The sequence below is a fragment of the Cetorhinus maximus genome, chromosome 14 (genome assembly GCF_964194155.1).
Source record: "Cetorhinus maximus chromosome 14, sCetMax3.hap1.1, whole genome shotgun sequence".
Taxonomy (NCBI): Eukaryota; Metazoa; Chordata; class Chondrichthyes; order Lamniformes; family Cetorhinidae; genus Cetorhinus; species Cetorhinus maximus.
Genome location: NC_135892.1, coordinates 76,528,234 through 76,551,410, shown reverse-complemented (window position 1 = coordinate 76,551,410; position 23,177 = coordinate 76,528,234). Strand labels below are relative to the sequence as shown.

Below are 23,177 nucleotides of genomic sequence, written 5' to 3'. Positions count from 1 at the left end.
ACATCACACGAATGTGAGGTTCCCAAAGGGAGGCGATCACGGAGTGGGAACATTGCTCACCCTTGCAATAAGAGGTTACATAGATGCATATGCACGACGCTTTCAAATGGCGAGTCCATTCTCATGAACAGCAAATGTATTTACAAAGATGCATGATATATACAGTGATTAGATACCCGTGACCCAGAAATTAGGTCAAAGTTTCGTAATTTTTCTATGACTTGCTATATCCCCAGCAGAGGTGGAGCCAGCCTGCTCACTGCTATGCCCTGTTGTCTTTGGCGGGTGTCCTCTAGAGGGCCGAGAGCTGGAGGGCTCCAGCCTGCATTCAGTTTCCTGCTGTGGGGCAGATACACCTTCCTCAGCCTGTACAGCTGGAGGTGATGGTGTCACAGGCAGAGGGGATTGGGTTTGGCTGAACACCCTCGGAGTCATCTGGCTGGGTGGCCCCGGGGTCTCCAGATGCTGGTCCTCCTCCCTGTGTGCCCCTGCCTGACTCCCTGAGGAGAAGACACTCCTGGGGAGAGGTAAAGGTTAACTTACTCTGGCAGAGCAGATCAGATCATTCATCCTCTTCCTGCACTGGATGGCATTTCTCGGGCAGGTGCCCGATGAGCTGACCTCCCTTGCAACCACCTCAGAGGCCGGCGAGGTGAGGCTGGTGGGCTTCCTGGAGCCATCCCTTGGGTAGAGAGCATCGCAGTGCTGGTGGACTCCATGGTTGAGGGCCTCAATGGAGTCATTGCTGAGCTTAGGAGTAGCTTTTTCCTTCGGTGGAGCCATAACAAAAGGTTTCCTGCACACAGCTGGCCTGCTGAGGGTAATGTGTGTGTTCCGGTGACGTTTAAATATGGTGCCTGGACCTTCACCCCATTAAGTAGCGGCAGGGCAGACGGATCAGTGTCCATCCTGCCATGTGACTTGGAGAGCTACTTGCTGATGCATAATTAATGAGTTTCCAAGCATGAAATCAGGTGTGATTTCTTGCCACGCCGCCCAATGGGAAATGTGCCGTGAAACCCGCTTGTCACCGCACTTAGCCTCTGGAATGGAAAACTCCGCCCTTGGTCTTTCCTGAGACTCTTATTAGGTATTTTAGGTTTGCGGTATGCAAGACTGCAATCCAGGGTGACTCCAAGGCACTTGGGATATGGTTCACTCTTGACCGATCTGCCACAAAAGGAGACCGAGCTGTTAGCCAGTCGCTTGCTGAGGTGGAAAGTAGTGACTGTGGTCTTCCTGTGACAAGGTGCTGCTAAGATCTTCAAGATTGGTTGCCTGGGTAGCCAAGAGCCAGATCATCTGCATAGGCAAACTTCCTAGAGATGGTGGGAAGCAAATCACTCACATAGATGTTGAAGAGGATTGGAGCTAAAAACAAAGCCTCGGGGAAATCTAACATTTCTTGTGGAGCTCTGAATGAAATCCTATATTTTCAATCGCCAAGCTTTGAAGAAAGAACACACACTGTAGCCCTGTACTGGAAAAGGCAGTTAGCTTTCAACAGAAGACCATGTCACCACACAGTATCATATGCTGATGAAGAATTGATGAAGGGGTGCAACACCTGTCTTGAGTATTCGTTGGTAGTCGGTCTCAATGTGGGTGGTAAGTGCATAGGAAGTGCTTTTTCTTAGCTCATACAGGAATGCATTAGCAATCTTAATCCATATACCCTTCACGCAGTAGCAATGCATGGTTGACTTATTTTGATGTTTGCGCAAGGGGCAGAAGTTTGGCCCAGACAAAGAACACAAAGTTACTCTGATTACAAGTCGTTACTATCCGGTTAGAAATAGTTAACTTTTTAAAAAGAAATCCAAATTGCTCGTTCAATGGTCTATTCCCAGGAATGGGGGTGTGGACGTCCAAACCCACAGAGCTTCCCTGTGCCGACTTCTCTTGCTCCCCTTATAAATGATCCCATACTTCCTGTCATCTGATAACAGAACTAACCACATAATGAAAGTTGATCTTCATCAGGGTATTTTCAGTATAATCATTAATCTCACCACAAGATTTCACTTTTTTTAAATAAAACAAACTATTGTATCTAAAAGGTTCAAATAAAATAAGCACTATTAACTTAACAATATGATATATAACTATATATGTTATGCATTCAGGTTTACTTCCTACTTCCCCAATAATTCTCTTGTAAGTCATATCAAGCTTAAAGTTATTTACTTCAGTAGGGGACACCCATAAGTATGCCACGGTCTTCTGAAGAATTTTCATTAGCTCCAGCTATTGAGGTAAAACTTTCATTTACCCTCTCTTGACTGTACAGGCCTCAGTCCCTTGTTCTGGTTATTTTTCCAATACTTTCAAGCTACTCTGCTGGCTATTTTCTTCTGCAGTAAGACACTGTGAGGCCTAACATAGATTCCCCCAATAGCTTCAAACTAGGCAATACTCCAGCTTCTGTTCCTCAAGATTGAACCTGAGATTAAGCCTCACCTGTCATCCACATGATCAATTATGAAGTTAGTGGTTTACTCTGATTACTGTGCGGGTCTGTCATTTATTTTGGCTAACTTGGCTTAATGAGCAGCAAACCATACGAGGTCCAAACTGCAGCTAAACCTCTCTCAGAAAACACCCAGTTAAATTGAAACCAAAGAGCCTTCCTAAGCTCGATCCATCTCCATGACGATATAGCCTGTTCTGGGCAGTCCTTAATCCGACTTTTAAGTTAATTATCCCTCATTTACAAACAAACATGCGTCACCTTTTGAACTGTCATTTCTTTAGATATTCTGGCAATCTCTAAAGGCTAGCATTTTAATTACCTTACCTTTCTAACTGTTAACCTCTTAAAGGCAAGATGGCCCCAACCTTTTAAGTGTAATAGGGTCCAAGCTTGCTTTAATGCATTTTCCCCCTCTTTTTTTTAAATTACAGTTAAACTTTAATTCCTAAAACTAAAAAATTATAACACACGAACCATGAACTACATATTCGCAACAAAGTACAGGGAAAATGCTACCAATATTGAGTTCATTGCAGACTCAAGTGAGAGTCTAGGATATCTGTATCACTACTGCCTCCCTGCAATTTCAACAGAAAATACACTTGTCCAAGCCAGATTAGATTTCCAAGAAATACAGAGAAAGGCTTGCACAGTTCCAAGGACAACTACTGCATACTGGCTTGCTTTTAAAACATACCAGCGGTAAGGATACTACAATCAGAGTACCTAGATGAATACTTTGAATGCCGATATAAGGTAGTAGCTTTGAACTGGGACTGGATTAATTATTTTCAGTGGAACTCTCAAATCCTGAAACAAAAATACATGTTTGAGTTCTACGGTCCACCCAGCCTATCAGATGCTTCACCTGAATAATCCTCAAAAGGGCTAAACTACAAAGCAGCAAGAATAGAACTCCTTTTCCTCCTATGAGGATAGCCCCTCTGTTGTCAGTGAAAGCAGCACTGTCTGTACAGCATGGCTAAATATTCTGCATATTTGCACATACCCAAAACATTCCTGTGCAAAAAATCTTTCTTCTGAATTTTGGGAAAAGTCCTGAAGTAGAAGGGGATCACTTTTCTTTTTATCGTCTTTCTCAACCACAGATTACACAACGTGGTATCACAGTCACTAGGAATGTCAGATGCTGTCACATGCAAAAGTATCTATCCACCAGTCATGAAGAGTGTAACCCTGGGAGTGTAGGAAGTACAAAGATTGCTTTTTTTTTAATTCCCGCCATATCCAGGTTAAAATCTAGTTAGACTCCAAAGACAATTTTCTGAACAAAAGGTAGTAACTCTGTTTGTGCATTGCATCCATGGCGTATGAATGTGATGCCCAGAATAACTTTCACGTATTGCTGGTGCTTTATAAAGTCCAAGAGTAACAGCAACTTTATCACTAAAGTTCTGCTCGCTGAGAATTCAAGGGTCATGATTTGGAGCTCTGTCGCAAATCCAGGCAATCCTCAGCAGACATGTCTACAGAGCAGATAGCGTTGGGTTTCTGTTCTTGCTGTTGCATTGAGAGCACCTATGGTAAATTATTTAGGTAATATTGCTTCTACTATTGCTACAACATATTGTGGTCACAGTAATAATCTGGGTCGTTTGCTTACAAATAAACTTGACTGCGAATCTTGGGATAATATTCTTTTCATTTGCAAAGCAATTTGAGAATACAATCAGGTGTCTCACCCATTTAGTCTTTCTGAATTCTTCCTCTGCATTATTTACCATAACTAATCTACAGTTGGAAAATTAGCATTTAATGTACAGTGTGAATAAAGGTCCAGTTAGCAAGGAAACTATTCAATCCATCCAATCGATTATAATAACTGTCCCTGGTCCTTCAACTTTGGTTATGGTTAGATAATACTGAGGGAGACAGAAATGAGTCGGAATCCTGGGAGTGTCAAAACCGTGGATCGGTCCACTAGGTTAAAGTAGACTTCCTGCTGCTGTCAGAATTCCCTAAGATATAGAGTCACCCTTGGGGGCTTGTCAGGTGATATAATCATTTTTTTTAAAAACTGATGAAGAATGAAGTAATACTGGGAAATTGTTTATTCTTTCTATTCACATTCCGACAAAGCATACTCCTCCTTACTGAAGATAGGATATTTCTAAAATGTTGGATACAGGCCAATAGTTTCAATACGAAAACTGGACAAGTGATATGCAACCAAAATGGTACAAGCTGGATTATACTAATGCTGATAACTCTGCATCTATGAACTAGAACATGTCACAAGAAACTTGCAAGAGCTTTAGAATGCTTCAGAAAATCTCTTGTTGTATAACAACATTTTCTTCCATTTGTGAGGTCATTACATGCGCAAACCAGGATACTCAACAAAAATCTCCCAGCTGGAGAAAGATGTATTAGGTGAGACTAATGACTACACCGAAGTGTTGAAGTTCAACACTTTCATTACGTGGCTAGTTCTGTTATCAGATGGCAGGAAGTAAAGAATCATTTATAAAGGAAGCAAGAGAAGTCAGTACAGGGAAGCCGAGAGAGTCTGGACTCCATGCCCCCACTCCTGGAAATAGGCCATTGAACTACAATTCCAATGGAAAAGAAGGACTGCTGTGTCATAGCTCTGAAAATTATAGTCTTTACAGAGGTACACAATCATCTATTACTACCATTAATAGCATAGCTCTTGCATTGAGCCTCTGTTCATCAGAAATCAGATGGTTGGACAAAGTCTGGGAGCTATGGTGTACTTAAGAGTCCATGAGATTCAGAGCTTGCTTGTCCTGTTTGTGGAAGGATGGGGTTAGGAGAGAGGTGGAGAGGAAGGAAACAAGTTATTGGAGCTCATTTAAGAGGTATTATCATGAATGCCCTGAAGGATTCAAGTTTTTTTTATTTCAGATGTTATATGGCAGAAATGGCTGAGGAATTTGCATGGTAACTGTTTCTCAGATTAATATGATTGGGTATAATTAATCTTCTGTAAAATGTGACTGGCTAAACCTGAAATACAAATAAAGTTTTAATCTAATAAGGTCCGTGAAAGCAAATATCGAAAATCACCAATTTAAAAACAGCAAGGAAGGAAATGGATCAAAGGCTCAATGATCATGTTGTAGGCTAGAAACCCCCTATTTCTAACAGGCAAGATGTTTTGTTGCACTTGGGCATTTTACTTTGTCTGAAAAGCAATCAACAACTAGGTGGGCCACACCTTTCACACACTGGGCAAGGATCAGTCTCAGGGCTGAGACTTGAATCTTCATTTCACTGACTTTCACAATTCATTCCAGTGATAAGCTAGGTTTAGTCGAATTGTAAGGGAAAGATGTTTCAAGGTCACGGTATCAGGCTACTCCTTTTTTGTCATAATGAAAGTAAATGTATACATAAATATGCCCCTGATCAAAGCACTTTTTTCTAGGAATTTGATAATTAACCTCACAAAGACAGGCTACTTTGCATTCACATTTTTAGTACTTGTACAAGTTTATTATTAATTTACATAGTATAATGAAGAGTACAGGCGGGCATGCCAGGAGCAGCACCAGGCATACCTAAAAATGAGGTGTCAACCTGGTGAACTTACAACATAGGACTACTTGTGTGCCAAACAGCATAAGCAGCAGGCGACAGACAGAGCTAAACAATTCCACAACTAATGGATCAAATCTAAGATCTGCAGTCCTGTCACATTCAGTCGTGAATGGTGGTGGTCAATTAAACAACTCACTGGAGGAGGCGGCTCCACAAATATCCCTATCCTCACTAATGGGGGCATCCCCCATACACATCACTGTGAAAGACAAGGCTGAAGCATTTGCAACAATCTTCAGCCAGAAGTGCCAAGTGGATGATCCATTTTGGCCTCCTCCGGAGGTCCCCAGCATCACAGATGCCAGTCTGCAGCCAATTTGATTCACTTCACGTGATATCAAGAAACGGCTGAAGGCACTGAATAGTGCAAAGGCTATGGGGCCTGACAATATTTCGGCAATCCTACTGAAGACTTGTGCTCCAGAACTCGCTGTGCCCCAGCCAAGCTGTTCCAGTACAGCTCCAACACTGGCATCTACCCAAATATGTGGAAAATTGCCCAGGTACGTCCTGTACACAAAAATCCGGACAAATCCAACCCAGCCAATTACCGCCCCGATAATCAGTCTACTCTCGATCATCAGTAAAGTGATGGGAGGGGTCATCAACAGTGCTATCAAGCAGCACTTGCTTAGCAATAACCTTCTCACTGATGTTCAGTTTGGGTTCCACCAGAGTCTCTCAGCTCCTGACCTCATTCCAGCCTTGAGCTGAACTCCAGAGGTGAGACGAGAGTGACTGCCCTTGACATCAAGGCAGCATTTTGACCAAGTGTGGCATCAAGGAACCCTAGTAAAACTGGAGTCAATGGAGATCAGAGGGAAAACTCTCTACTGGTTGGTGTCATACTTAGCACAAAGGAATATGGTTGTGGTTGTTGGAAGTCAGTAATCTGAGCTCCAGGACATAACTGCAGGAGTTCCTTAGGGTAGTGTCTTAGGCTCAAGAATCTTCAGCTGTTTCAGCAATGACCTTCCTTCCATCATAAAGTCAGAAGTGGGGATGTTTGCTGATGATTGCACAATATTCAGCACCATTCGCAACTCCTCAGATACTGAAGCAGTCCATGTCCAAATGCAGCAAGACCTGGGCAATATCCAGGTTTGGGTTGGCAAGTGGCAAGTAACATTCGCGCCACACAAGTGACAGGCAATGACCATCTCCAACAAGAGAGAATCTAACCATCACCCCTTGACATTCAATGACATGATCAGCACTGAAATCCCCACTATCAGCATCCTGGGAACTACCATTGACCAGAAACTGAACTGGACTAGCCATATAATTACTGTGACTACAAGAGTAGGTCAGAGGCTAGGAATCTTGCAGTGAGTAACTCACCTCTGACTTGCCAAAGCCTGCCCACCATCTATAGAGCGCAAGTCAAGAGTGTGCTGGAATACTTTCCACTTACCTGGATGAGTGCAACTCCAACAACACTCAAGAAGCTTGACACCATCCAGGACAAAGCAGCCCGCTTGTCTGGCACCCCTTCCACAAACATTCATTCCCTCCACAACTGATGCACAGTGGCAGCAGTGTGTACCATCTACATGATGCACTACAGGAGCTCACCAAGGCTCCTTAGACAGCACCTCCAAACCCACGACTGCTACCATCTAGAAGGACAAGGGCAACAGACTCATGAGAACAACACCATCTGCTGAGTTTTTCCAGCATTTTCTCTTTTTATTACCATCTGCAAGTTCCCCTCCAGACCATTCACCATCCTGACTTGGAATCATATCACCGTCAAAATCCTGGAACTCCCTCCCTAACAGCACTGTGGGTGTACCTACACCACATGGATTGCAGCGGTTCAAGAAGGTTGCTCATCACCACCTTCTCAGAGGCACTTGAGGATGGACAATAAATGCTGGCCTAGCCAGCGACGCCCAGATGCCATGAATACATTTTTAAAAAACATAGGGCAGAATTTTGCCCTTGATGGGTGGGCGGGCCCCACCGGCTCGACGGTGGGCAGGCAGCCGATTGCCGCCACCAAAACAGGCCCCGCTGCCATTTTAAGTGGGCGGGCCAATTAAGGCCTGCTCAGCGGGCCGCCTGACGGGAAGCGCTATGCGCTTCCTGTGCTAGGGGGGGTGGGGGAGAGGGATTCCCCAACTGTCAAAGTGCGCTCTTTCACGCATGCGCGCGAAAGAGCGTACATCTCCCTGAGACTAAGTGCTGTCTCAGGGAGATCACTGACAGTATTTCAAACTTCAAAAATAGAATAATAAAAAAATTAACATGTCCCCCTCATGTGATGGGACATGTTAATAAATATCACTAAAACTTTGTTAAACTTATTTAAAACAGACATGAAACCTCATCCCGCCAGTGGATAAGGTTTCATGTTTTTTCAGAAGCCCGCTGGGGCTCCTGGCCTGCCCGCCAGCCTTAAGGCTGGACGGGCAGGGCCTTTAATTGGCTTAATGATCCTGTCAATGGCCTCAATTGGCCATTGACAGGTTGGCGGGCGGACAGCTGATTGCGCTGTGCCCCCGCCTTCCTGAATATTTAAATGGGGCGGGGTGACGTCGGGGTTCCCCCTGGCGTCACCCCACGTCATTTTCACATCGGCGAGCGGGCCCCGCCCCCTGCTCGCCGACAGAAAAATTCTGCCCATAGTATCATTATGAATTTTGAGATGATTTAAGGACTTGAAACTGTTTCTACCATTCGCATGTTGTAAACACAGCGGGCGAGGTAATTATTGTTCAAAGAACAGCGCAGTAAAATACATTTTTGCAAGTTCTTGGGTACTCATTATTGGGGAAGAAAATAAAACCAACTATTTGAATCCATAAAAACTGTCCTCTGACTTGGTCATTGATGTTCAGTTTATAGCATATTTATTGGCCCATAACTTCTGAGCTCCAGGGCAGTGTATTTGGGGGGTGCCTCAAAGATGCAATGGGGAACCTCCCATGTAAATTCCCAGGTAAGGATTGCACAGCAATTGCCCGGGAAGTTCAAACTTCTGATGGGCAATTGCCCTGCACTGGGAGCTATCCGATAATGTGATCTAAATTGCAAACTTCAGATGGTTCCAACTGAGTAACAGCAATAGTTACCCAGAAAAAAGCCAAAAGAATTAAAACCACTTCTAGTTTCTGGGTAACCATAGCAATGAACCACCCCAACCCCCACCATGGGACTCCCTCAATCCCCAAGGATCTCCCTCACCGACCCCACAGGCACCCTAACATCCCCCTACAGAATACCCCCTCTTAACCACCCCTACTACCCAACTACACCCCAATCCATTCTCTCCTTTCCCCCCCCCCACCCCCGACCACCACCCCCACCCTCCGAACACACACCGGACCCCCGATACATCCCCATCACCCAACCTCCCATGGGACCCCCCAAGGGATCCCCACAAAGGACGCCCCCAACTCTGACTGCTCTCCCCACCCACCCAACCCCTGGCTGTCTACGGGACCCTCTGACTACACCCCCATCCTCTGACTCCCCTCCCCCCACATCCTGACCCCACCCCCCCCCCATCCCCAACTAGCCACCCAAACACCCTCCGGCCCATCCTACCACCTCCAATCCTGTCCACTTACCTTACAAACTTACCTTTGCCCTAGCTTCTCAGTGGCCGGACCTTTAAACTTAGCTGCTTTACAGCAACTTGTGCCGTAAAAAGGGGGTCCTCCTTCCCTCCGATGCTGTAGCCCTGGACAGAAGACCTACTATGCTACACAGATCTTGCATGGCTTGAGTCGGAAGGTCTGGTGAGATAGAAGCTGCAGGATTTCCAGTTAAGTAACTACAAGCAGACTGGCAATCCAACTCAATTGCCACTCCACCAGAAGTAACAGCTTATTGTGTTTTTAGCTTAGTTTTGAACCAATTTTAGCTTGAGGTCAATAATCTTATGCATTGCAATAAACGGTTCCTTACAAATGTGTAACTATCATAAATATTTAACTTCTCACCTTCCAATACATATGCCCATGAAATGCCACTGTCAAACCAAATATCCAAGATGTCCTCTCCCTTGACATAATTAGACACATCAGAACCTCCACTCTACAGAAACAGAAAATATGATTGTAATTAAATTTTGCCTATAAAAAAGTAAAATATTTATACACTCTACAATTTATTAAGTCTATCACAGTTGACTTACCAATCTGTCTTGCACCTGCAAATACAAGTACCATTTGGATTTGTTTGTTATTGATGGGGAATTAGGCCCACAGTGTAAATGTAAAAAAAATACTGTTACAGTTTACTCTATTAAAAAAAAATTATTTTTAGCCTCAAATAAAACCTACCATTTCAGCGATGCCAATAATAGAACTACCTGAGCTGTAATTTTGATCTAGTGTTGTTGTACATCGACAAAGCACCAAATACCACAATTGGCAGCATATCATTCCGTACACCAGACTTTAAAGACAGCTTTAGCATTATATTTAATAGCAAATACTCAAACAGCTGGAGAGATTTGCAAAAATCCATGCCTGGAAATATAGATTATTATGGAACTGCTCAGCTTATTTGAGAGGAAATTTCCCTCCAGTTAGCAAATTTGACAAAGAAAAGGCCTGCTTAAACAGGTCAGCAAGAACAGCAGAAACCAACAAAACTAAAATTGATGAAATGCAAGGGGCAAAAAAAAAACCTCTGGATTAGGGCTGTTGAAATCCATCTTCAAGAATTAGGGCAGTGTTACCAGAGGATAGACTGATACAAAAGAAAAGCGAGTCCTAAATTTTATGTTCAGATCTGGCACGTTTTTAAAAAAAATCAATATTGAAAAATCTCTCACCTGTTCACTGCCTGCCTGCAAAACCTTACTTTGTGTTATCACACTTAAAAACACAGAAACTTGGAACGATTTAAGGAACAGGAGAAGCCCATCATGTTCATGCCAGCCAAGAAAGAGCTATTCAGCCTAATCCCACATTCCAGTTCTTAGTCCATAGTCTCGTAGGTTTTCATACCTCAAGTTTTTTTTTAAAATGTGATGAGTTTTTCTGCCTCTACCACCCTTTCAGGCAATGAGTTCCACACCTCCACCACTCTTATACTCAACTCCACTCTAATCCTGCTATCTTTTTGCTAACAGAAATAGGTCCTTCCTATCCACGCTATCTAGAGCCCTCATAATTTTATACACCTTAATTAAATCTCCTCTTAGCCTCCTCATAGCTCAAATTCTTAATTCGAGGCAACATTCTCATAAATGTTTTTTGTACACTCTCTAGTGCACTTACATCCTTCCAGTAATACTGTGCCAGAATTGTACCTAGCAATTTGTATTATAATTTGTCAAATTTTATTATAAGTTCCTATGTCCACACTTAAAATGGAAACTCTATAAACATGAAGCTCTGTAATTATACCCTCCCACCAATGGTGGTGCTCTAGCATTTAAGTTTCATCTGCACCAGTTCCTCAGCCTGTACTACAGAGAAACTTCAATGCTCCAACCAACTGTCGTTTTCTACTTCTAAACTGTCATAAGGATGTAATTTAACTAAAAACGTTAAGACAAATTGTATAAAAATAATCAGAGAATGTATGATTTAAAATGGAGACCAAAGTACATCCAAGTGTCCAATACAATTTAACCCCTCTTTAATTCAGATTAAACTTCATCTCAAATCCCCATGTGCAATGATGCAGGAGACAGTCAAGTATAAATTAAGAAAAACACCACATAAAAATACCTGCATGGATTTTTTAAAAACCTTTTCTTCAAATAATTTTGAAAAGCTCAACAAAATTTGCTAGAAGCTAAAGAAAAGTATTGCAGCAGTTCAGCTAAATGAACAATACTGATGCACTCTGGGAAACTGGGAACACTCCCTATGCTCAGACTGCACAACTTACATTCCAATTACATAAATACAGTTCTGGGTATTGTCATTCCGAATAACAAAAGCAGATTGTACAATATTAACCACAGCAAATTTTGAGTAGGTGATAAATTGTATTTTACTGCTCCCACCCCCAAAGAAAAATAAATATGGTCCAGAGCAACTGTTTCAATCAAGTCCATACAAGTTTAATTTGGGCCAGGCCTTTTTTTTTACAGCTTCAGTGTGGCACTCCCAGTACAAAGGTACATTGCAAAGTAGACAAGAGCTAATTAAGAAGCATTTTAGTAATAACATAAAAGCTGACTCTCAAAATTATTTTAGCTTCATATTTCTCTTTACCCAAATGTTGTTTTTGAAATGAAATAATTCTTCCTTTGGTTAATTGAAAAGAATTAAAATAACTGACATTTGTATTAATTCCTATCACCACGACAAAACTTAATTAAGTGCTGCCTAAGCAGTGGATAAACAATATTGTTGCCATTTAAATAAAAGCCAATAAAAAATTGTGTCAAAATGAGAGATAATTTTGAAACTTAAGCAACCTGCAGGATCATTGATACAAGACACATGTGCACACAAAACTATTTGCAGGAGCCATTTTATGTGCACAAAAATGTAGAGATAAGAGATCAGTTTAGAAGGAGGGAAATAAAAAATACACTTTCTAAAAGGCAGTAAAGCTTGGGTAAAATCACATGGATAATTATTCATTCCTATAATGTTGTGAGTAGAGGAATCCGTGGACTTGCATGCTGGTTTTATCTAACATTTAACAATAGGATTAGTTATTCAGACAAAATAAAACTTCCATTTTGTGCAAAATAGCATTTATCAAGTACCAAATAACCCCTTGTGATATTTTTCACTTGTCACATAATACTACCAGTCAATTTCCTTTCAAAATTTGTATCTCTGTTCATTCTACCAGCTGATTTCAAACATAATTATCCCAGCAACTTCTTACAAGAGTGTCAAATATGATTTTGAATTTTCTATTAATCTTTACAAGATCTGCAAAATCCATCATGGGCAAAACTTAGAGCAAGCAACGATGTGATTCTGGGTCAGCGAAACGACTGATCACTTTGTTTCTTTAAACTAAAATGGACTTCCCATCATGAACGAGTTAATTGACATAAATAGGGTGAATGTGAGAAATCACTTGATTATTGGTGACTGTGGCATGGGTTCCATGTCGCATTTCACTAATGAGGTTTTTGCACGACTGCAGCTTTGGAATGGAATCACTACAAAAAGCAGAATCTTTGTTGGTGATACATGTACAATGTCTCAAAACCGGACAATGTTGGGACCAAATCTGTGCTGGATTATGGGTCGGGCGATTCAGGCTGGCTCATGGGTCGCTCAGGCCAGAGTTAGGAAAAAGACAGACACGCAAAACTGACAACTCGTCACCGTGCCATCGCGCAAATGCAGCACGTAACCCAACAAGCCATTAAGTTATTTTAATCATCTAATAATAATTAAAATTCATGCATGGCAGCTTAAATAAATGGCTTTACCACATTGCCGGTTTTCGGATGGCCGGATTTAAGACACTGTACCGATACACTGTTCATTGGGTCATCATCCAAAGCCAGTGCCCAAGCTAACACCTCTGTTCAACAAGTTTAAGATTTTCAAAAAGGAAAAATGAAGCAACTGAATTGACTTAAGAACAACTTTTATTTATTTTCCACCAGTGTAGACATGGACATGAAAGCAAACAAGCTATTAGGTTATTTGACCAAAAACTTAGTAAAAACACTGATACACAGTGGCAGCAATATGCACCATATATGTGCACCATATATAAGATGCACTGCAGCAATCTGCCAATTCTTTTTCGACAGCAGCTTCCAAACCTGCGACCCTTTACCATGTAGAAGGACAAGGACAGCGGACACATGAGAACACCATCACATACAAGTTCCCCTCCAAGCTCACTACTATCCTGACTCAGAACTACATTGCTGTTTCTTCATTGCAGCCCGCCAAAATCCTGGAACACTCTTCCTAACAGCACCGTGGGCTTGCCTACACCAGGTAAGCTGCAGCAATTCAAGCAGGGGGCACCATCTTTTCAAGGGCAATTAGAGATAAGCAACAAAATGCCAGTGGCACTCAAGTCCAAAGAAAGAAAAAAATTAGAGCATGTCTTAAAGGAGAGAGAAAAGAGAATAGAGGGACTTCAAAAGCATGGAGCCTGAGCAGCTAATGGTGAATAAAAAGCCAGAGTTAGAAGAGCATGCAGTTAGAGGGAGTGTGCGTTATAACTGGAGGGGGTTCAGGAAATAGGGAGGGGCGAGGCCATGAAAGACATCAAACAAAGGGACGAGAATTTTAAATTTGAGATATTGGAGAGCTGGAAGCTAACATACGTCAGTGAGGACTGTGGTGATAGGCCAGTAGTGCTTGAAGTAGGATACAGGATCAACAGAGTGAGGTTGACAGACTAGGAAGTGGATCTGATGGATTCATTCGGAGAGAGCATGGAGGGGTTGGGGGAGATATACAAAAGGGAAAAAGGGTGGGAGAGTGGGATTCTGAGGGTGTGCTGGGGATGGGGAGAGCAGAACTTTGCTTGGTCAGCCAGGGAAAATATAAGAGGCAGCTGAACAGATCAACTCCATCTTGGGTTATTTTCATTCATTTGCAGGATGTGGGCATCGGTGGCTCGGCCAGCATTTATTGCCCATCCCTAATTGCCCTTGAGAAGGTCATGATGAGCTGCCTTCTTGAACCGCTGCAGTCCATGTGGTGTAGGAACACCCAAAGTGCTGTTAGGGGGGGGTTCCAGGATTTTGACCCAGCGACAGAGAAGAAACGACAATATATTTCCAAGTCAGGGTGGTGAGTGGCTTGGAGGGGAACTTCCAGGTGGTGGTGTTCCCATGTGTCTGCTGCCGTTGTCCTTCTGGATGGTAGCAGTCGTGGGTTTGGATGGTGCTGCCTAAGAAGCCTTGGTAAGTTTCTGCAGTGCATCTTGTAGATGGTACACACTGCTGCCACTGTGCATCGGTGGGAGAGGAGGTGAATATTTGTGGAAGGGGTACCAATCAAGCAGGCTGCTTTGTCCTGGGTGGTGTCAAGCTTCTTGAGTGTTGTGGGAACTGTACTCATCCAGACAAGTGGAGAGTATTCCATCACACTACTGACTTGTGCCTTGCAGATGGTGGACAGGCATTGGGGAGTCTGGAGGTGAGTTATTCGCCACAGGATTCCTAGCCTATGACCTGCTTTTGCAGTCACAGTATTTATATGTCTAGTCCAGTTCACTTTCTGGTCAATGGTAACCCCCAGGATGTTGACAGTGGAAGATTCAGCAATGGTAATGCCATTGAATGTCAAAGGGTGATGGTTAGATTGTCTCTTGTTGGAGATGGTCATTGTCTGGCACTTGTGTGGTGCGAATGTTACTTGCACTTGTCAGCCCAAGCTTGGATGTTGTCCAGGTCCAGCTGCATTTGGACATGGACTGCTTCAGTATCTGAGGAGTTGCAAATGGTGAACATTGTGCAATCATCAGTGAACATCCCCACTTCTGACCTTATGATGGAAGGAAGGTCATTGATGAAGTAGCTGAAGATGTTTGGGCCTAGGACACTACCCTGAGGAATTCCTGCAGTGATGTCCTGGAACTGAGATGATTGACCTCTAACAACCACAACCATCTTCCTTTGTGCTAGGTATGACTCCAACCAGCGGAGAATTTTCCTCCTGATTCCCACTGACTCTAGTTTTGCTTGGGCTCCTTGCTGCCACACGCTGTCAAGTGTGGTTTTTATGTCAAGGGCAGTCACTCTCACCTCACCTCTGGAGTTCAGCTCTTTTATCCATGTTTGAACCAAGGCTGTAATGAGGTCAGAAACTGAGTGACCCTCTTGAAGCCCAAACTGAGTATCAGGTAGCAGGTTATTGCTAAGCAAGTGCCGCTTGACAGCACTGTCGATGACCCCTTCCATCATTTTACTGATGATCAAGAGTAGACTGATGGGGTGGTAATTGGCTGGGTTGGATTTGTCCTGCTTTTTGAGTACAGGGCATACCTGGGCAATTTTCCACATAGTTGGGTAAGTGCCAATGTTGGAGTTAAACTGGAACAGATTGGCTAGGGGCATAGCAAGTTCTGCAGCACAAGTCTTCAGTACTATTGCCAGAATATTGTCAGGACCCATAACCTTTGCAGTATCCAGTGCCTTCAGCCGTTTCTTGATAGCACATGGTGTGAACTGAATTGGCTGACAACGAGAATCTGTGATGCTGGGGACCTCTGGAGGAGGCCGAGATGGATCATCCACTTGGGATTTCTGGCTGAAGATTGCAGCAAATGCTTCAGCCTTATCTTTTGCATGGATGTGCTAGGCTCCCCCATCATTGAGGATGGGGATATTTGTGGAGCCTCCTCCAGAGAGTTGTTTAACTGTCCACCGACATTCATGACTGGATGTGGTAGGACTGCAGAGCTTAGAGCTGATCCGCCGGCTGTGGAATCACTTAGCTCTGTCCACTTGCTGCTTATGCTGTTTGGCACACAAGTAGGCCTGTGTTGTAGCTTCATGACATCTCAATTTTAGGTATGCCTGGTGCTGCTCCAGGCATGCCCTCCTGCACCGTTCATTGAACCAGGGTTGATCACCTGGTTTGGTGGTAATGGTAGCGTGGGGATATGGCGGGACATGAGGTTTCAGATTGTGGTCGAGTAAAATTCTGCTGCTGCTGATGGCCCACAGTGCCTCATGGATGCCCAGTCTTGAGCTGTTAGATCTGTTCTAAATCTAAGCGCAGTGGTAGTGCCACATACCACGATGGAGGGTATCCTCATTGTGAAGTCAGGACTTTGACTCCACAAGGGCTGTGTGGTGGTCACTCCTACCAATACTGGCATGGACAGATACATCTGAGGCAGGCAGGTGGATGAGGTCAAGCATGTTTTTCCCTCTTTTTGGTTCCCTCACCACCTGCCGCAGGCCCAGTCTAGCAGCTATGTCCTTTAGTACTCAGTCAGCTCAGTCAATGGTGGCGCTACCAAGCCACTCTTGGTGATAGACATTGAAGTCCCCCACCCAAAGTACATTCTGTGCTCTAGCCTCCCTCAGTGCCTCCTCCAAGTGGAGTTCAACATGGAGGGGTACTGATTCGTCGGTTGGGGAGGGGGCGGTACGTAGTTACCAGCAGGAGGTTTCCTTGCCCATGTTTGATCTGATGCCATGAGAATTCATGAGGGCCAGAGTCGATGTTGAGGACTCCCAGGGCAACTCCCTTCCGACTATACTACTGTGCCGCCACCTCTGCTGGGTCTTTCCTGCTGGTGGATGGTGATGGTGGTGTCTGGGACATGATCTATAAGGCATGATTCCGTGAGCTTGACTAGTCAGTTAGACAGCTCTCCCAATTTTGGCACAAGCCCTCAGACATTAGTAAGGAGGACTTTGCAGGGTCGACAAGGCTTGGCTTCCCTAAAGGGCAGTTGTGAACCAGATGGGTTTTTACAACAATCGACAATGGCCATGAAACCATTGCTAGACTTTTAATTCCATATTTTTGTTGAATTCAAATTCCAACATCTGCTGTGGTGGGATTTGAACCCAGGTCCCCAGAGCATTACCATGGGACTCTGGATTACCAGTCAAGCGACAATACCACTACTGCACCGACAAATAAAATTAAACAAATAAATCCATGTGGAAATAAATAAATCCATGTAGATTCCTCGCACTTTCTGTTAGAAGGAGGGAGACTTAAGGAGGAGCTGACATAGGAGAAAATAAGCTGAGTTTATCTTTACTTCCCAGGATGATCCTGGTGTAGTGGGTGCTTTTGGCAGAAGCTAAAGCCCAGTAGGTTTGAAGTGGCCTAGCCAGATTTGGCAATGGTGGCCAAGCCAGTTGAATGCTAGATATGTTCAAGTTTGCATTCCTTGAACTTCATGGGGCTGCACCAGGAGAACAGGTTAGATGGGAAAGAGCAAAGATTTTAATGGAGACAAGGGCATCAAAAGTGAATGCAAAAGAATAGCCAAGCACATCAACAGCTGTGGAGTTACTATAATACATGGTAGGTCAAAGGCTAGGAAGTTGGGAGTTTTGGAAGTGCAATCTTAAGAAAGCTAATTTGGGGGATGAGCTTTTTATTTAAAAAAGGATAAATGCAAAAGGAAGTGGTCAGAGATGGTCTTCTCAATATCCTGATCATCCTTAATGACAAGTTTCAGCATAGAATTATGTAAATCACTTTTGTCTGTATTACCACTTTAACATAGAAAAACTAACAAAGTCCCTTTATAGAGCAAGAAAAGCATGTGCAAAAAGTCTGATTATTGAAATTGGCAAATGTTTGTAGCAAGAGGTGCAGAGATTTCGGGTGGAAATTTCCCCGCAGGGCCAGAAAATTCAGAGAGGTGCTAAAAATCGAAAACACGCTGGCAGGAAAACAGTTTGGAATTTTCCCCTCACCACTTTCGTGGCAGGCGGATGGGGGGGTCAGATTTCCCGCTGATCCATGGCGGGAGCACCATTTGCATGCATTACCATGCCATGAATACTGATAAAAATGCTACTCGCCTGAATCATGTGGCCCCTCCCAATTTAGTGTCACGTCAGCAGGAAATTGCATCTTCACCTTCAAGAGGTGAAGGTAAGCACTCTTGGTACCAGGTGAGATATGGAACACGGAGTTCAGCTGTGGGTCAGACAGAATGTTGAGGTTTCATTCAACCCACTAGCAGCTAGTATAGGGGAGTGGAGTCAGCGATGAGGCTGCAATGATTTGGATGCAGCTGCAAACAATGACCCACCTGAAACTTAATGCCAGACAGGCAGTCTACCAATATAACAATGATGGTGGAGTTAATGGGAGTAGCGGAAAAGCAGGGCTGGGTATCATCTGGAGCATAGATGGAGACTTACCCCTTGTCTGACGATGATGTCACTGAAGAACAACATATGGGTAAGAAATGGAATGGGTTAAAGGTTAGATTCTTCAGGATTTCTGAAGGCGATCGCCCTCGGTGAAGCACTATGTGGAATACATACTGCACTGATAGCCACAAGATTACTGGAAGAGTAAGGCACAGGTAACGGGACACATCCACATTCCTTCCATCCCTTCCTGCCATGCCTGTGGACTGAAAGGCCTTTACAACCAGTGACATCAAGAGCAATCTCAGCCTTCGGCTTTACACCTTTAAACCATATCATTCACTAGGCCCTGTTCATTGGAAAGGTAGCAGTGAACCCTTCAATCGCTATGCTCAGCAATTGCAAAGTAGTTTGTAAAATCTTTACCTCAAAGAGGATTTGGCCCTGGAGAAGTGCAGAAATGCTCAACGTGGTCAAGCCTGAATTTATAGCGGAGGATAAGTAGTGCGCTCTAATTTGTATCTCCTGGATTTTAATATGTGGAAATGGGAACTATCAAGGACATAGATTATGGTGGAGTGGGGGTGGAATGAGAGACAGTGAATGACTTGGTGACAACACAAAGGCAGGAACAGAGCGGGCAGTCCGACAAATCAAGTGAAAGTAATGTTGAGTAGAATGGCGAAATCACTCGCGAAGGAGCAAGACTCCTGCAAGACTCCTCTTCCATGTTGACTCCACTGAATTCTGGATTCTAATACTTGTCCCTCCCAACTATCCCAACCTTTAGGAGGGAACTCTTAGTTTTGGTGTCTTTCAAAAGAAATGCTTGTTGAATTACTACTTCAACTGACTTTTGAGCTCTTGTTAAAACTCCATAAATTCACTGATGTGAATACATCACAATACCGTTACACAATCTCTTCTGTCTAAGATCATGTTCCAGTATTCCAGATACTTGATATAAACTCAACAGATGATGTGGAGCAACCAGACTGAGTACCTATTGCTTGATGGAACTGACAGCAGCCTAAAACTGGAAACTGGCACTGGTCATAGTAGAAAATGCAGCAAATGATTTGATGCCAACAGAAAATGAACTAAGGTGCAAAATATATCTCCACGACCTTTACAATAGGCCAAACTGCTGAAGGGGCAGCATTAAGGTGGTTTTCCTCATTTGAACAACAGCATAGATCATTTCAAAATGAAGGCCAAGTAAATAACAAAAATGGATGAATCTGCTTTTATTGCTTTTTGTCGCTGCATTATTTCCAATTCTGGTATTTGTAAACTGTATTGTGCAAATTGCAGTATACCTACTTTACTGGCGTCAATTTGTACCACATATAATCGATGAGAAAAAGAGCAAAAACATATACTTTAGATAAATTAGTTGATTTAGCTTAGAAGTACTTCATGGCTTACAGTTCATGTAGGCTACCAGATATATGAGTTTAAAATATAAAGCTGAAAAGATGATGTACAGCCATGAGATATGGTTCGTGCTGTTAAGGAGAAAAGAGAAGGGACAAAAATTCAACTCCGCCATCCCCAAACAAAAAACCTCAATTTGTATTATGAACTATACTGTCAGCTTACAATATGAAATAATTTATCTATTTAACATTAACCAAAAGGACTAAAGAAAGGTGGCTGTACCAGAACAGTTTAGTATTTTCCAATGGGCTTTTTTGTTTGCAGAAGTCCTTTTTAGAGCTTAGATAGTTTTTAAAACTGTACCCAACATTTACTTTTGGACAATTTTAATACATGTTGGACAGACTAAGTATAGTTTCAATTTACTCATGTTTAGATTACTGAAAAACGCTAATGCAAATGTACCATGTCTTACTGCTCATTTCCTTTTATATCCAAACAAGTTCCTTAATAAGTAGCTTTCCTGTAATTTACATGCAAGCATAGGATTTCCATTTAATAATCTGTACAGTAGTTTGAAGTTTTACAGTTCCTCTTGTAATACGTATGAGACTATGACCTCCTAAAAGTATACGAACCTTTTTTAAAACTTCCTTAGTCAGGAGTTGGTCCAAAGGTAGAGTCCACCAACAGTCACTACCATGTTCTTCCACCAGTTTGATAAGGTGCTCCCTTGTATATCTGCATGGGAAGAGTTATATCTAATTAGTCAATATACAACCATATTGACAAACAACAGGTTTACTTTAATACCAGGAGAGGACAAATAAATTAAATTCTTAAAAGAAGGATTTATGTATTTATTTGATTTTCAATACAAGTGCTTCAGTCTCCTATATTTCAGGCTAGGGAGGGGTGGGAAGGAGATTGGACAGGATGTAACATAAACCAATTAAGAGAAATGACCACAATGCAATGCAATGCAATGAGCATTTAATAAATTCTCTCATATTCTGTGCAAAACACAATGTGCATTTAAACTCTGGAGATTAAAGCCACTAATGCTCAGTACAAGGATGACAAAAATACTGTAAGCCTCAGTCATTTCCTGATAAATAGCAACCGTATTTACAAAAGGCAAGCAGCAACTCCTTGAAGCAACACTATAGGCACAAATTTAACTTACTCAAAATTCATTCACTAACAAAGTTAAAATCGAGCCCTATATTTTAATCAATTCAGCAATCATTTGTTCAATTTTTCAGTTTTCAATACTGTACATTAATAGAGTGGAATGAGAGAAACATTAAATGTACCTTTTACTTAACAGAATATGTGCAGTATTAATTGAAAGTTTAAATCAATAACACACTAAAAAGCAGGAACAAAAGACAACAAACCCAAGGGAAAAGGCTGTTGTTCAGCTGATCGTGAAGGATTCTCCCATTCCCTCCAAATTCCATTGCATAAAATGCCCTTTTCCTTCCCCAGTTTTAGGACTATCCGATTGCACACAAAGTGGCATAACTTTGCAAACCTCAAGGCATTGTGTAGTCCTGTACCAAATTAGGTTGAATAGATTCAGTTTCCATGACAACCAAAAATCAATCATTCCAAAACGAATAGTTTCTAAGAGCAATGGATCTCCATGCTAAATAAATCATTACTGACATAACTTCAGCGACATGGGCCAATACTTTTGGAACAGCTTCTTTTATTTCACTCACTGACAACCATCGTGACCCTCCTCTAATGGCTGCTCAATTTCTCATTTGGCCTTGTTCCCTTTCTCTCCCTTTGAAATGCTGGTTAATTAGCCAAAATGGTGAAGTGACCACAAAATTAATTTGGTTTTGGTTTTTCTGCACCTTTATTTGTTTTCAAGTTTATTAACTTAAAAAGAGAAAACTAGCTCCTTTCAATTTGAAGAATTCATTTCTTTTTCCGTTTTGGTAATTGATAAGCTAAATTACTCAAATGAAAATACATATCAAACGTGTATTTCAAGTAATTTCCTTCAAGGTATTTGAATTCATGCTAGTTACACTGGGTGTACAAAGTAAAGTTATTAAATATTTGCAGCATGGATAATCATTAACCCACACTTATTAACTTCCACATCAGCCAAAAGTCCATAGTGCTTTTTTTAAAAAAAAACACAAAAGCGAAATTTCTTTTTCACTGCTTTCCATTTGATGCAAAAACCCTGAGCAATGTCTGCAACTAAAGAAGAAATACAGATGAATTTTCTTTTATTCATTCTCAGGACGTGGGCGACGACGTCAAGGCCAGCATTTGTTGTCTATCCTTAGCAGAGCTAAGCGATTTGGTAGAATTTGCAAGAACAGTTGAGACGACAGCTTTGAGTCAACCACATTTGTGTGGGACTGCAGTCAAATATAGGCGAGGTAAAAACAAATTTCATTCCCTAAAGCACGTTGGTGAACCAGCTGAGTTTTTATGACAACCAACAGCTTCATGGTCACTTCTACCAATACCAGCTTCTTTATTTTCTGATTTATTTTTAAATTGGGCTCAAATTCTCAATCTATGGCAGGATTTGAACTCATGTTCTCTGAAGTATGCACATAAAGTTTAAAAGTAAATTTCATTTTTATGCAAAATGTATTGTTGTTATCTGAGAGTTCAATTGAGCAGGTATTATCTATATGCTGACAAAACACGTTTGTAGGATACATGCAGCCTGTCTCTTGAAAGTTTAAGGGCTTATACTTCCACCCCCTCGAACAGTTACAATCACAACATTACTGTGTTATAAAACTCAAGGCTAAAGCAGTATTGGGTTATTGACTTGTTGAACAAATATTCAATACCAGGGAAATAAAGCTGCAGAATCAAAAAAGGAAAAAAAGGTCAACTACACAAATGTGTTGGAAATTATAAAATGCAAATTTCAGCAAAAAGCAGGTTATGTAGACTAAAGCCAACAAATTATTTCTTCTGATGTAAGTAATTAGCTGATTGGAAAAACTTTGCCCCTAGTTTACAGGCCATTTCTAGGAGGAGTTC

The 23,177-nt window shown here is 42.3% G+C and overlaps 1 protein-coding gene across 1 annotated transcript in view; it reads right to left on the bottom strand.

The window, feature by feature from the left end:
• The window catches only part of iars2 (isoleucyl-tRNA synthetase 2, mitochondrial), a 108,140-nt gene that overhangs the window by 50,260 nt on the left and 34,703 nt on the right, over positions 1 to 23,177 (bottom strand). The window contains exons 13-14 of the mRNA XM_078557098.1: positions 20,786 to 20,888; positions 10,009 to 10,102 (exon numbers count right to left, since the gene is read on the bottom strand). Coding sequence (XP_078413224.1) covers positions 10,009 to 10,102; positions 20,786 to 20,888 — 197 coding nt within the window. The remainder of the gene's footprint in view (positions 1 to 10,008; positions 10,103 to 20,785; positions 20,889 to 23,177) is intronic.